Source organism: Bactrocera tryoni, chromosome 2 (genome assembly GCF_016617805.1).
Source record: "Bactrocera tryoni isolate S06 chromosome 2, CSIRO_BtryS06_freeze2, whole genome shotgun sequence".
Taxonomy (NCBI): Eukaryota; Metazoa; Arthropoda; class Insecta; order Diptera; family Tephritidae; genus Bactrocera; species Bactrocera tryoni.
In genome coordinates, this window is record NC_052500.1 from 16139648 (window position 1) to 16153599 (window position 13952).

Consider the following 13952-nt stretch of genomic DNA (forward strand, 5'->3'; position numbering starts at 1 on the left):
CAACTACTGCTAGACAGCCAGCCATTTTAGTATATGTCGCAACAATAATTGCTGTGAAAATGTAAGATGGCGTTGTGGGTTGGCGTAGAGCGCTGTGACCGCGCGGCTGAGGTGGATCGCGCGGCAGTTGAGCCACGGAAATGGTGCTGACGTTGCAGACGCAGCAATGTGTATGAGTTGCAGATAAAGCTGTTGCTTTTGTTATTGCGCTTGTTGTTTGTGTTTTTGTTGTTGCTTATTTAGCAAATGCATTGGCGGTAATGGGATTGGAAGTGAAATAACAAGTGCCAGCTGAAGTCAAAGCGATTTGCTTAGTAGAAATGTCGCGACAAGGCGAATCGATTAGATGCGCCTGAGCGGCTGCACTTGTGTGTGTGTATGTAATAATATTGTTGCAATGAGAAATATGCAACTGCGTCGTATGTAAATGTGGCATTGGAATTTATTATGATTTCTGGAGAATATGATTGCCACAGCAACTCACCTCATCGCGCCGCGCCGCGCCATGGCCCAACAAAGCGAAGTCGCAGCGAAGCGTAGTCGGCGCTGGGCTAACAGTGGACAAAGAGTAGAAAGTGGTGTTTGAAAATGCATTTGTGCCAAACACATACATACATACACATATATAAGTTGCCGTGCACGCGTCTGTGTGTTGTGTTGCATGTGCGCGCATTGAAAAAGAATTGAGTTGTGACGCGTTTCATGCGTTCGCATACGGTGCGTGCAAATTACAATTTGTAGGGTCTTAAATGTTTATGGCTGCTTGCTAGAATTTATAGCCAACTCACAAACGAACAAAGAATTGAACCAAAAAATACACATACATACGCACAAGCACCTACAGAGACCAGCCTGCGCATGCGCGAACGTGTATTGCAGTCACAGCCGTCAGCGTCATGTTTGCCAATGCGGTTAGCTGGTTAGCTTGTTGTTGTTGCTGTTGCACTTTGGTTGTTGTTATTCGCTTATGTTGTTGGAGTTGTTAATGTTGCATTGTTGTTGTTGTTGTTGCTGTTTTTGTGGTGGCTGCTGTTATAGTTTGCTGCCTGCTTGTTTCATGTTACTTGTTGTTTTTGTGCCTGTTACTTGTTGTTGTTTGTTGCTCATGTTGCATGCTGCACATTGTTTGCTGTTACTGCTTTCTTCGCTGCATATGTGCGCGCCTACTTGCCAGCTACCAGCCGCTTGACCAATCGGTTTTTGTGTGGTGCTAATAAGAATTTATATGCGCTACAACGAGTCGCAGTGAATTAATTAACCGATGTTGCTTGGCATAATTTTTGCCATTTTAGTAGCGCAAAAATGCGACTAAGCAGAAATGATGTTATTGCTGCCAATTATGTTAGCAACAAGTGTACTAGACATACACGCACACACCCACCTGGGTAAATGTTCAAGAATTATGTGTAGCAAATGTGGCGATGATTATTGTTAAGTAGAAATTTGAAAATGTTTTGTAGCATAGCCAAATGAAGGCGGATAAAATTGTTTTCTGTGAAAAGGTAAACTTGTTGCGTTCGATTCTTAATTCTTTTATATATTCTTTATAAGAAATGTGCTATTTGAATTTATCTCGTCAAATAAAAAAGTTTTTCATACAAGAACTTGGTTTTTGTCGCTCAGTTTGTATGGCAGCTATATGCTATAGCGTTTCGATTTGTAAAATTTGTATGGCAGCTATATGCTATAGCGATCCGATTTAGAAAATTCCTTCAGATATTCTAGCATTATCTTAGAATATAATGCTTGACAAATTTGATTACTTTAACTCGTCAAATTAAAAAGTTGTTCATACAGGAACTTGATTTTTATCGTTTAGTTTGTATGACAGTTTTATGCTATAATGCTCCGATTTGTAAACTTTCTTCAAATATTTTAGCATTACTTTAGACAATAATTTCTGCGTAATTTGATAAATTTATCTCGTCAAAGAAAAAAGTTGTTGATACAAAATTTTATTTTGGTCGTTCAATTTGTATGGAAGCTATATGATATAATGCCCCGATATCGGCGATTCCGACAAGTGAGCTGCTTTTTGGTGAGAAAAGTACGTGTGCATAATTTCCCAGCGATATCTCAAAAACTTCGGAACTAGTGCGCGTATATACAGTCGGACAGATAGACGGACATGGTCAAATCGACTCTGCTCGCCCCGCTGATCATACATATGTATATGTATATACTTTATAGGGTATCAACTTCGTGACCATTGAAGATAGTTCAGGACTTAAAAAGATTTGCCCCAGGAATAAGAATACCGATTCTTAATTTATTTTTTAACTCACAAACTTCGGGATTCTGTAGTTAATACCTAAATAAGCTGCATATTTACCTACAAATGAATTAAGCACTTGACTAAAAAAACTGTAAAATCCGAGGATCCCGAATCACAATCCCAAATCACAAACCCGAATCACAATCCCGAACAGCAATCCCGGATTACAATCCCGAAACACAATCCCGAATTACAATCCCGAATCGCAATCTCGAACTGAAATCCCGTTGCACATTTAAGTTTTGTATTTTTTCAATAATCAAAATCAAGAAGAGCTTACCTTAGTATTCGTTGTGCGTGGCACTCCGCCCAATGCGATTGCATATACTTCCACTTCATAGGTGTCCGGTCCTGCTTCGCGATCCAACTCCTTCGCCGTTGATAATATACCTAGTTTTGTATCAATATCGAAGAGCCGATCGACTTGTTGCACCGCACCCGAACGCGCACTTGCACCGATTGCCGTTACATTAGTCACGTAATACTCGATTTCGGCGCCATCTAGGCCTGCGTTCACAGTCAGTATACTGGTACCGGTCGGTTCGTTCTCGTATACCGAACCGCTTTGATCGCGTTGATCGAAAGTGGGACCCGACGCCGTGCCCGTCGTTATGATCGTTATATACGCGTCGGTGCTCTTACGTTCGCTCTGCACCGCTTCGTCGGTCGCCTTCAAGGCCAACTGATAGCGCACCTCCGGCTGATCGATGACTTTACGTAGCGTTATCGCGCCCGTATTGCGATGCAGCTTGAAGAGTTCCATATTACCGCTAACCATTTCGTATGTGACCAAACCGTTGCTGGATGAGTCAGCATCGCGTGCATGCACATGCATTACCGGCAGGCCGTCGCGATAGTAATGACTTTGGGCGGACGCTGTTTGCATTGGCAGAATGGCCGCATTCATGGATACGAAATTCGGTGCGTTATCGTTGATATCCTCTACGATGACGGTCACAAGCTTCTCAGCGGATAGTTGGGGTTCAGGTGATTCAGCTTGATCGGTGGCGACGACGGTCAAACGGAAAGTGTCAATGCTTTCGCGATCGATTTCACGCAGCGTGTGTATGACGCCGGTTACAGTGTTGATGCCAAAGTGACGACCACCCGGCTGTTCAGGGTCCTGCTTAGTGATCGAATATGTAACCTTGCCATTCAAACCGGAATCAGGATCCTCGGCAGTCACTGTTACAATGGGCGTCTTAACGGCAATGCCCTCCTTGATTTGGCGCACAATGGCTGTATTTGGAAAACTTGGCGGATTATCATTTTCATCCACCACATTCACGGTGAAGATAATTGTGTGCGCCAGACGTGGTGTGCCGCCATCAGCGGCGGTTATATTTAGATGATAAACGGTAGTCTCCTCATAATCAAGCGGTTTGTGCAGGTAAAGGCTACCGGAAATGGCATCGATATGGAAAGTGTCCTTGCGATTGCCGGCTGTGATGCTATAGGTCACCTGACTGTTTACGCCCAAGTCTGAGTCCGTGGCATGGAAGCGCATCAATTCCGTACCGATGCTGCTCGTCTCCAGCACAGACACCTCACTTGCTGTCTGCGCAAACTGCGGCTCCACGTCGTTTTCATCCAACACCTCAACTATGATTGTGGTATTGGTGCTTAGCTGCAGCTTAACACCGGCATCGCGTGCCACCACCGTCAGCTTGTACGACGACTGCTGCTCGCGATCTAGCAAACGCGCTAATGACAACTGACCTGTAGCATCATCCATGAGGAAGCGTTCCTCTTCGTTGCCCGCGACAAGCGAGTAGTACACGTCGCCATTCAGGCCCTCATCCGCATCAATCGAATAGACGCGCATTACTTGTGTGCCCACAGCAGCGCCTTCGGATATCTGCACGCGGTAGGGAGCGCGCACAAACTGTGGCGCGTTGTCATTGACATCTGTTATGATTATCTTCACTTTGACCTTGTCGTGCAAGCGTTGCGCACCATTATCCGTAACGATAGCTTCCAATAGCACATAGTTATTGCCATTGTTATTGCCGTCGCCCACGCTTGCAGCGCCAATATTTGACTGGCCGTTGCTTTGTCCACCCACACCGACGCCGGTGCGCCGCTGTACGAGCTCCTCGCGGTCGAATGGATGCAACGTCTTGATGAAACCATTACGCATATCGATGCTGAAGTCTTGCTCTTGCGTTGCCAAAGCATAAATCAGCTCTGCATTGCGTCCAATGTCACGATCCACTGCCGTTAGCTTGCCGACAAACGAATCGGCCGGCTCATTTTCTGCGATGCTAAAGGTGAAGGTACTATTTGTGAACTGTGGCGCATTGTCGTTTTCATCGATGACATGTATGATTACCGGCACCACAGAGGAACGCGCCGGCTCACCACCATCACGGCATGCCACTGTTAGCGCGTAATAGTCGCGCTCTTCCCGATCTAGCTGCGCGCGCACAAATAAATAACCATCGGGAAAGACGCCGAACTTCCGCTCTGTATTGCCCTCGATTATGTCGTAGGAGATGCGACCGTTTGCGCCGAGATCCGCATCGCTGGCGGCTAGCGCAAAGAAACGCGCATTCACCTTAGTCGACTCGCTTAGCGATGTTTCGTACGATGTGTGATCGAACACAGGTGTATGATCATTGACATCGGCGATGAGCACATCGATGCTATGTCGCGTTGACAGTGACGGCGTGCCTCCATCTGTGGCCATCAGCTCTACATGCAGCAGTGTGCCGGGTGCAGCGCGCACCGGACGTTGCAATTGTAGTACGCCGGTTGCTTCGCTAATGCGAAACAGTTCCTCGGGATTGTAGGTGAGCGTGTAGGTGACACGGCTATTCATGCCCGAATCGCGATCACGTGCGCGTGACAAGTAAACCTCTTGACCGACAGCCGCGTTCTCCGGCAACTGTATCTCACCGTCACGATCTTGTGCAAAGATCGGCGCATTATCGTTCAAATCAGCAATCGCAATGCTCACCATACATTTGCCGTACGCCAGCCCAGTGCGCGCCGCCACAGTGAGCTGATACTGCGCCAGCTCTTCACGATCAATGCGGCGCGCTGTATATATGCGCCCGGTGCGCTGGTCCACCGCAAAATTCTCATCCGCATCGCCGTAGACGATCGTATACTCAATGTTGGGTGGCAATGTCGTTTTACCAGCATGTGACTTCACCTGAACGCGACCCACCTCACGTCCTGTGTCGGCCTTTTGTTGTTCATGATCTTCGACAATTTGAAACTCATAACTGCCATATGAGTCGAACTCGAGCAACTCCATTTTGGATTGCAACACAATCTCCACCACTGCATCTAGCTCGCTGCGACGTTCGCCGCGATCCTTTGCCGAAATTTTCAACTTGTAAAGTGCCTTCGGCGTTTGGCGTATATCGGTGCTGCCGGCGCGCAACGTTATCGCGCCACTCCATGTATCGACGACGAAATGCCCATCGCCACCTGACTCCAGTTGGTAGGTAATTAAGGCATTATCGCCCGCATCACGATCGCTGGCAGTGACTTTCAATAGTGGCTGCTGCTGCTGCTGGTGTTGGTGGTGGTGGTTGTCGCCCGCATCGTCAGGCAACGCATAAAAATAATTCTTGGGATAGAACACTGGGCTGTTGTCGTTGACATCCTCCACATTAAGATAAACAGTAGCCGTGGCCGATTGTGGTGGTGCGCCCTGATCGCGTGCGATCACAAAAATCTCATAATGCGCAATTGTCTCACGATCAAGTTTGCTGCGCGTCGTTAATTGGCCAGTGAGCGAATCGAGCGCAAATTGTTGCGGATACTTGCGCTCCACACTACCCGCCAGTGTGTATGTCACCGAGCCGTTAGTGCCCTGGTCGTGATCGGCGGCCGTTAGCATGGCGACCAATGTCTGCGGCGGCGTATTCTCGTTCAGCGTAACGTTGATGTGTTGTTGCGAGAATTGCGGTGCCTCATCGTTTTCATCCAGTATGGTCACTTTCAGCTGTGTGTACGCCCACTTCGGATTCGGACCGCCATCACGTGCAGAAATGCTTAGCTCGACGCTGTCCTGCACTTCGCGATCCAATGCCGCCTGCGTTGTTATCAAACCGGACGTCGGATCAATGGCAAACCATTGTTTAGTATTGCCCGAAACAAAATCATATGAAATCAAAGCATTGACACCGGTATCCTCATCGGTAGCCGTAATGGAGGCCACGTACGTGCCCGGCGGTGCCAACTCGCTCAGCACAGCCGAATACTCGGACTTCTCAAACACAGGCTCATGATCATTGACATCGTTGACATGGATAATTAGGTGGCCCGTCGCTGTGCGCGGCGGTGAGCCTTTATCGATGGCGACTACTGTCAAATTGTACTTGCCAATTTCCTCACGATCCAACACACCATTAACGCGCACAATATCAAACGACGGCGTCTTCTCCAAACGAAAGTGACCCAACTCATTGCCAGAGATAATGCGTAAGCTTGTCTCGCCATTCAGTCCCTCATCCATATCGACTACAGACACGGCTGCAACGACGCTGCCGTTGGCCGCATTCTCATCGACCGTTGCAAATGTGCCGGTCGGTGGGAAATACTGAAAACGTATGACCGGATCGTGATCGTTAGTGTCCACCAGATTCACCGTTACGTAAGTGCGTCCATCCTGACGCGGTGAGCCATGATCGCGCGCGAATACCGTAAAAACACAACTTTTCGGACAACTCGCACCCGGACGTGCGTAAGTCTGACAATTCTGTTGCGGGCAATTCGGCAATTCGGTCGTCGAAATGACACCAGTTTCGGGATCGACTGTAAACTGTTGCTCGGTGTCGGCCAAGTAGTAAGTGATTTTGGCATTATCACCCAGATCGTTGTCGGAAGCCATCACCTGCAGCACGGGCGTGCCGGGCGGCACGGACTCATTCAGCGAGACAATGTAATCGCTGTGGTCGAATATCGGTGGATTATCGTTGACATCGACAATGGTCACATTGACCATTAAGTAACCATATTTTGGTGGATCGCCACCATCGCGCGCCGATATGTTGAGCTGATAAAAACCGCATGTTTCACGATCCAAATTGCCCGTTGTTTCCAAGTGCAGATACGATACATCGCCACTCGGGTTCGTCGTGACGGCCAAACGAAATTTGTCCTCCACATTACCATCCACAATACGATAGTCATCCGTCACGCTATTCTCACCAATATCGCGATCGGTGGCGGCATCCAGTAGCAGACGCGTGCCTGTGGCCGCGCTCTCCGAGAACGATACCGCAATGCTGGGTTCGGGAAACTCGGGCGCATTATCATTCAAGTCCAGCACAACAATACGCACTTCGATCGGATATGTGGGCTGTGAGGAGAGCACCACCAAATCGTAACGATCGCGCATGCCCTCGCGATCCAACACCATGTTCGTCTTAATCTCGCCCGTCACCTGATCGAGCGTAAATTCACGTGGCGGCTCGTTGAAACGGTAAGTGAAATCGGGTTTGGTCGGTATGAAACCGACGACTGTGCCGCGCGGTTGGCCCTCCAACACCTCGAATTGTGCACTCGTATCCACCGCACGCGACTGCATCAGTCCGCTAACACCATCAGCGCCCGCCGACGAGCGTCGACGTGGAAACGCCAGCACGCTATAGTGTGCTATGGGGCCGGACGCGCTCGCACCAAAAGCCGAAGTTCCATATGCGCCCGACGGCTGGCGCTGGCTCTGGCATGGCGTTGGCCAAACGCACAGCGCAAATATCAGGCAAATAAGTGGCACAACTTTGCTTAAGACTAAATTATGTTGGCGCTGACGTGTTGCTGCTGGCGCATAAGCAGCCGCTTGTACCGGCTCTATGCGCGTTTGTGGCGTAATTTTGCAGTCTTCTTGTGTTTTTTGAAATTTCTGCGTTGCATTGACTTCTACTGCAGTTACAGCAACAGTGCTCGCTGGTAAGGAAGCTACTGGCCTTAATGCGCTTGTGGGCTTGGCGGTGCGCTTTGTTGCACGTGTTGCTGTTGTGGCAAAAGGGAAACTAACGCTAGCAGTGCGCCTGCTGTGTACGGCCGGACGGCTGACATTTGTGGCAATCGCAGAAATGAAGATATCGTTACAATTTGGCTGATTTGTCATGCTGTAAGTGCGCGTCTGTGCTGCGGCGCTCGCATTTGCGTCTGTGGCCGTGACCAGTTCGACGGCTTGTCCGCGTCGCCGTCCAGCGTAGTGCGCAACGTCTGCAGGCAAATATTTCGCGTTGCTGCAGCACATCATAATGTGGCTGCGCCGTTGAAGACTGCCAATTGGCGGTCCTTTACACTCCTCAACTGTTCTTTATTACACTATGTTGCCTTTGCAATTGTTTTTGTTGTTGTTGTTTCACTTGTTTTTGTATTTGTTGTAATGTATGTGGTATGCTGAGTACTCTGCGCCCGGGTGACGCTGCGCTATTTGCTGTGCGCTGTTGCTTGTTGTTTGCACCTTCTGGAATTCGCTCACGTTTTTGCCTTTTGTTGTAAACACTTAGTCGCCGTTGCTGCTTTATGTGTTGCTCGCTTTGTTGTTGTTGTTGTTGCTGCTGCTCGATTTCTATTCGCTGTGGAATGCGCAAACTCGCAGCCATTAGTGTACCCAACGCGATAAGTTCTGGCGATTGGTTTCATTTTATTCCCGTCCGCTGCTCAGACATTTTCACTGTTGCACACATAGACACATACGCGAATACAAACACAATCACAACTAAACACTTGTGTAGTATATTCAACTATTTTGCACTTTTATAAATATACTTTGGGTAATTTATGATGATGAGGGTACGACGTCGTCCGTCAGCCTCAGTGGCAGCATGCGATTTTCACTTTTTTTGTTCACTTGTTTTGTTGTTTTATTGTAGGTTTAGGGTTTTGTGTATTTTTTCAGCTACTTTTTTGTTATTTTGTTGTTGGTACGTACACTTTTTTGCACTTAGCACTTGCGCAAACAAAGCAACGCAACAACACCGGTGACAGGAAGCCAGGCAAATTGACGGAAATCACACAGAAGTCGATAAAAAAATCTGAAAATAAAGCGAAAAATAAGCGAATTAGAATAGAAAGCAGTTATCTTTGTAGCTGAAAATTATAAAACAATATTTTATATATTTATAATAAGTCATAAGAGACGAGAGGCTGTAGTTACAACTATAAGTTACAGCCCTTAGCTGTGTCTAAGCCAATTATCACATTAATTACAAGCATGGAGCTTATTATGCTTTTACCACAAACTGTATATATATAAATATATATATGTATTTATATTATCTATACCCTGCAAAATGTATACTATGATGATATAGCTGCCATACAATTTGAGTCAAAATTTAATTCATGTATGAACAATTTTTTTGGTTGGCATGATACCTTAATGAAATTTTGTACAGCTAATCGCCCAAAGCAACGCCACAATATGTGAAGAAATTTTTCTGATCGGTTGACTATAACATATAGCTGCCATACAAGATGCACTATAAAAATTTAATTCTTGTATGAATAACTTTTTTTTTTGGCAAGATATCCTCATGAATTTTGGCATGAGCTTTGTTCAAATGCAACGCTAGAATATCTGAAGAAATTTTCCAGATCGGATGACTATATGATATAGCTGCCGTACAATTTGAACGAACAAAATCAAGTTAATGTATGAAAAACTTTATTATTTGGCAAGATATCTTCATGAAATTTGGTACAGCTAATCGCCCAAAGCAACGCTGCAATATCTGAAGAAATTTTTAAGATCGGAGGACTATAGCGTATAGCTGCCATACAATTTGAACGAACAAAGTGAATTTTTTGTATGAACAGCTTTTTTGTTTGGCAAGATATCTTTATGAAATTTGGCATGGACTCTTTTTCTGTGCAACACTAGAATATCTGAAGAAATTTTTCAGATCGGACAATTATATGATATAGCTGCCATATAATTTGCACAGACAGAATCAAATTCTTGCATAGAAACTACTTTATTTGTGTAGGGTATTCTAGCTTCGTTGCAAACGAAGTTTATGATATTCTTCTTTTATTTATTTATCATTTTGTCTACACTCTCCAAGCATTAAACAAGTGCTCTTATGCGCCGACTCACAGCCAATCAGCGGCGCGTTCAAGCGCTTAGCCACGGTTAGCAAGCCACACAAGTTGGCGCTATTATTTTCAACACCATAAATCAACATAATTAAGTTCAAATGCAGCAACAGTCAATTTGTCGCACGATACGGGAACAATAACTTGTCTCAGTAGAATGAAAATGAGTTGTTACGGCAGCAATCATATATAAAAGCTGCTAATTTATACTTATATAATATACAATACTTGTATAAATACAGTTATCACTTTTATAGTTTTCACAACATGACTTTGTTTTAAGATTGGTGCCACAAGCGCCTGAGGTGTCATGTTTGTACATATATATTTGCTTAAGTTATTGAACTGAGTCGCAGACTGCTTCTAAAGCGTTTACTTTTGCTCTCAAATACACAAATATCATTATCACCAGTCGCTTAAATGTTTTCTAAACCGTTAGAAATTGGTTTACATTGCGATTTACTTGCAAAAAGTGCAGTAAGTATCCTTTATTCCATTTATAACTAGTTTGCAGGTTATCGAGTTCGCAGCTTAAGTCTTTTGTGTAGCTTTAGATCAAGTACTCACATCCGCTAAGAGCTCATCCTTAAACGTAACGCATTTTTCTATAAACACTCATATATTTAATCGTTTATTTTAATTTATGCGTAATTTGCAAATATACAACCTGCACCATATTTATATTCTAAGCTATAATCACAAGGCCAGACAGCCTAATTAAATGTTGCCGTTTTCCGTAAGTTCAAGCGCTGCACAAAGTCAGCTCAAAATGAAGCGTTAAACGTTTGCTCTATTTCGCAATGTTCGATTTTTTCTACAGAATTTGAGTAATCCTTGAAAAATGTGTACCAAATCGAACAACTAAATTATAGCAAACAAAAACGGGTGAAGTTTGATGCGCGCTGCCGCTGCTAAAGAAAGCGTTTGGCAAAGCGAAAACAAAGCAAAGCAAGCGCAGCCATAAAAATGATCACAACAGCAACAATTTGCCAATGCAAAGAGCGGCGCTGCTCCACCACATATCGCTGCCGTGTTATATTTTTGGACCTTTTTCGGTATCGGCGTATCAGCGTGTTCGGTGTGTGTTTTTCAGCAGCCAACGCCAGCGCGTCCGGCACTATTGCGCACACCGGTGAATTTAGCTTTGCTTGCTACTCGTTTTTTATATGAGTAGCGGCTGTTTGTTGTTGTGTGGCTGCTGCTAATGAATGGTTCTTGTTCATGTTGGCATTTTTGCTGCCATTTTACTGCTTGTTTTGGCTTTTGTCTGCGTTGCTTGGCTGACTAAGGGGTATAAATGGTTTTGGGATGCCATTAGAAATTGGCAGTCTGCGTTTTTTGCGCGTCTCGGCTGCAGCTAACCAGATTTATTTATAGATGTATATGTGTATGTATATCTTTTGAGAATACTTATATATATAAATATATGGATATCCATGTGCTCGCATGCAAATACCCTAAGCGCTGTACTGGCTGCTTATTTGTTTTGGCAATGAAAGTGTTGGCTTTTTGAGATTCTAGAACGGATATAGTGGTGTGAAAAGGAAGCTGTCAGATAAATAACAAATGGCGAAATTATTAAAAATCCAGAGTCAGAGAGTGTGAGTAGAAAATTGCTGAAATTTTAGGAGGACTTTTGGGCGGACGCAGGCATATGATTTGCTTGGAAGAAATGTTTTGGTACTCAAGCATCAATTAAAAGTATTAATACTATTGAATCTTCAAGCCACTTAAAAAACTTTGTTTAATTGGCACCGGTTTTTAACTTAAGTAGTGGTGCAATATCCGAAAAAATGTTTCAGATCGAACTACTATAGCATTTAGCTGTCACCCAAATTGAACAAAAAGAATAAAGTGCTTATATGAAAAGCTTTTTTATTTGTCAAGATATCTTCACGAAATTTGGCACGTATTATTGCCCTAAGCAATGGAGCAATCTCTGAAGAAATTGTTCAGATCGCACAATTATCGCAGACTTCTCCCATACAATCTAAACGAACGAAATCAAGTGCCTGTATTGAAAGCTTTTTAATTTAGCGAAATATCTTCACGAAATTCGGCATAGGTTATTGCCTGAGGCAGTGCTACAATCTCTGAAGAAATTTTGCTGATCGGACTACTATAGCATATGGCTGCCATACAAAGTAATCGATAAAAATTGAGTCCTTGTATGGAAAACTTTTTTATCCGGCAAGATATCTTCACGAAATTTTGTACGGATTACTTTCCAATGGAAAGGAACAATGTCCGAAGAAATTGTTTAGATCCGACTACTATAGCATATAGCTGTCATATAAACTGAACGGTCAAAGTCAAGTAAAGTCGAGTCAAGAAAAATTTTACGAAAATCACCGAAGTTAAGGTTTTTTCTTGTTTTGAATATAAATAGTTTCGAAATATTTTCAAAAATTTGGATAATAACCCACAAATTTGCGTTTTTGTTTTGCTTTATAGACCCTTTTAGCACCTTTCTTTAAAGAAGCAGATCAATTTCGGGGCCTCTTAGGTATTCATAGAAATTATTTGGAGACTTCTACTCTCGCAATGCCTATTGGAACAAAAACCAACGGTAAAACCAATTTGGCACCACTGTATAAGCAATTACTATTAACTAAGAAAGAGATACAGAGAGAGAGAGTGAGAACAAGAAGGACAAAAACTGAAAGTACGCTAAAAGTGTATGAAAAAAGCCTCACAAGTTCAAGAAAACAGCATTCTAATGGTTGCTTACAAGTGCCAGCAGAAGTTCTCAAGCCAGCTCCGCACTACAAAAACCCTGCGCCAACAAACACACAAAGCAAAACACAGCAAAACAAAACAAAGCTACAGGTAACAAAAAAAAATGGCACAAAGCAAACAAAGTGATAATGAAGTGCACAGGAAACTGCCAAGAAAACGAGCAACAGGAGTGCACAAAAACTCTAAAAGAAAAAAATAAACAAAAACCAACTTGCCCGTATCAAAAGCGCACATTGAAAACAACCAAAAATCGCTGCGCAAAATTGCGAAATTAGAGAAACAATAGAAGAGGTGAAGCGGTGAAGTGGCAGCCGAGTGCAGGACCATGCAGCAACGTCATTGGCGCACAAATGTTCGTAAGCAATTGAGGAATTTTATACCCTGCCGCTGCGCGTCATGTGCCTGCCGGCAGGAGCAGCACACACAGCTTTTTTTTATCCCAATAACAGCAACAATGTAGTGAAATGCTCCAGCAAGCATCAAAGATGCTCACACCAAAGTGCTGCTTTGCAGATCATACACACATCGCTGTCTACATGCACATAGTTAGCTACATATATGAGTGTTTATATACGAGTGTGTGTTTATATGAGCATGTTCGCCTTGCTGTGCATCACAGCCAGTTCGTAGAAATATTCACTAAAATCTTAGCACAAACAAACTAACGCGCAGACGCGCGCGCGCACATCAAACACCTCTAACAGTCGAACAGCACGAAAAAAGGCAGACAAGCGAAAACAGGAATTTCGGTATGTAGTTGTTGAAATTCAAGGAATTTTGTTTGAATCCTTGCTGCCGCTGCCGCTGCGCCGTTGTGCCAGTTTTACCTGTCCACCGTCTGCTGTGTCAACTAACATTGCTGTCGATC

At 44.4% G+C, this 13952-nt stretch overlaps 1 protein-coding gene across 1 annotated transcript in view; it reads right to left on the reverse strand.

Annotated features, from left to right (window-relative positions):
* LOC120767678 (cadherin-related tumor suppressor) overlaps window positions 1-7543 on the reverse strand; it is a 262952-nt gene extending 255409 nt beyond the window's left edge. Inside the window, exons 1-2 of the mRNA XM_040093853.1 lie at window positions 7534-7543; window positions 2556-7483 (exon numbers count right to left, since the gene is read on the reverse strand). Of these exons, the coding sequence (XP_039949787.1) occupies window positions 2556-7483; window positions 7534-7543 (4938 nt within the window). The remainder of the gene's footprint in view (window positions 1-2555; window positions 7484-7533) is intronic.
* Window positions 7544-13952: the final 6409 nt, after the last annotated feature.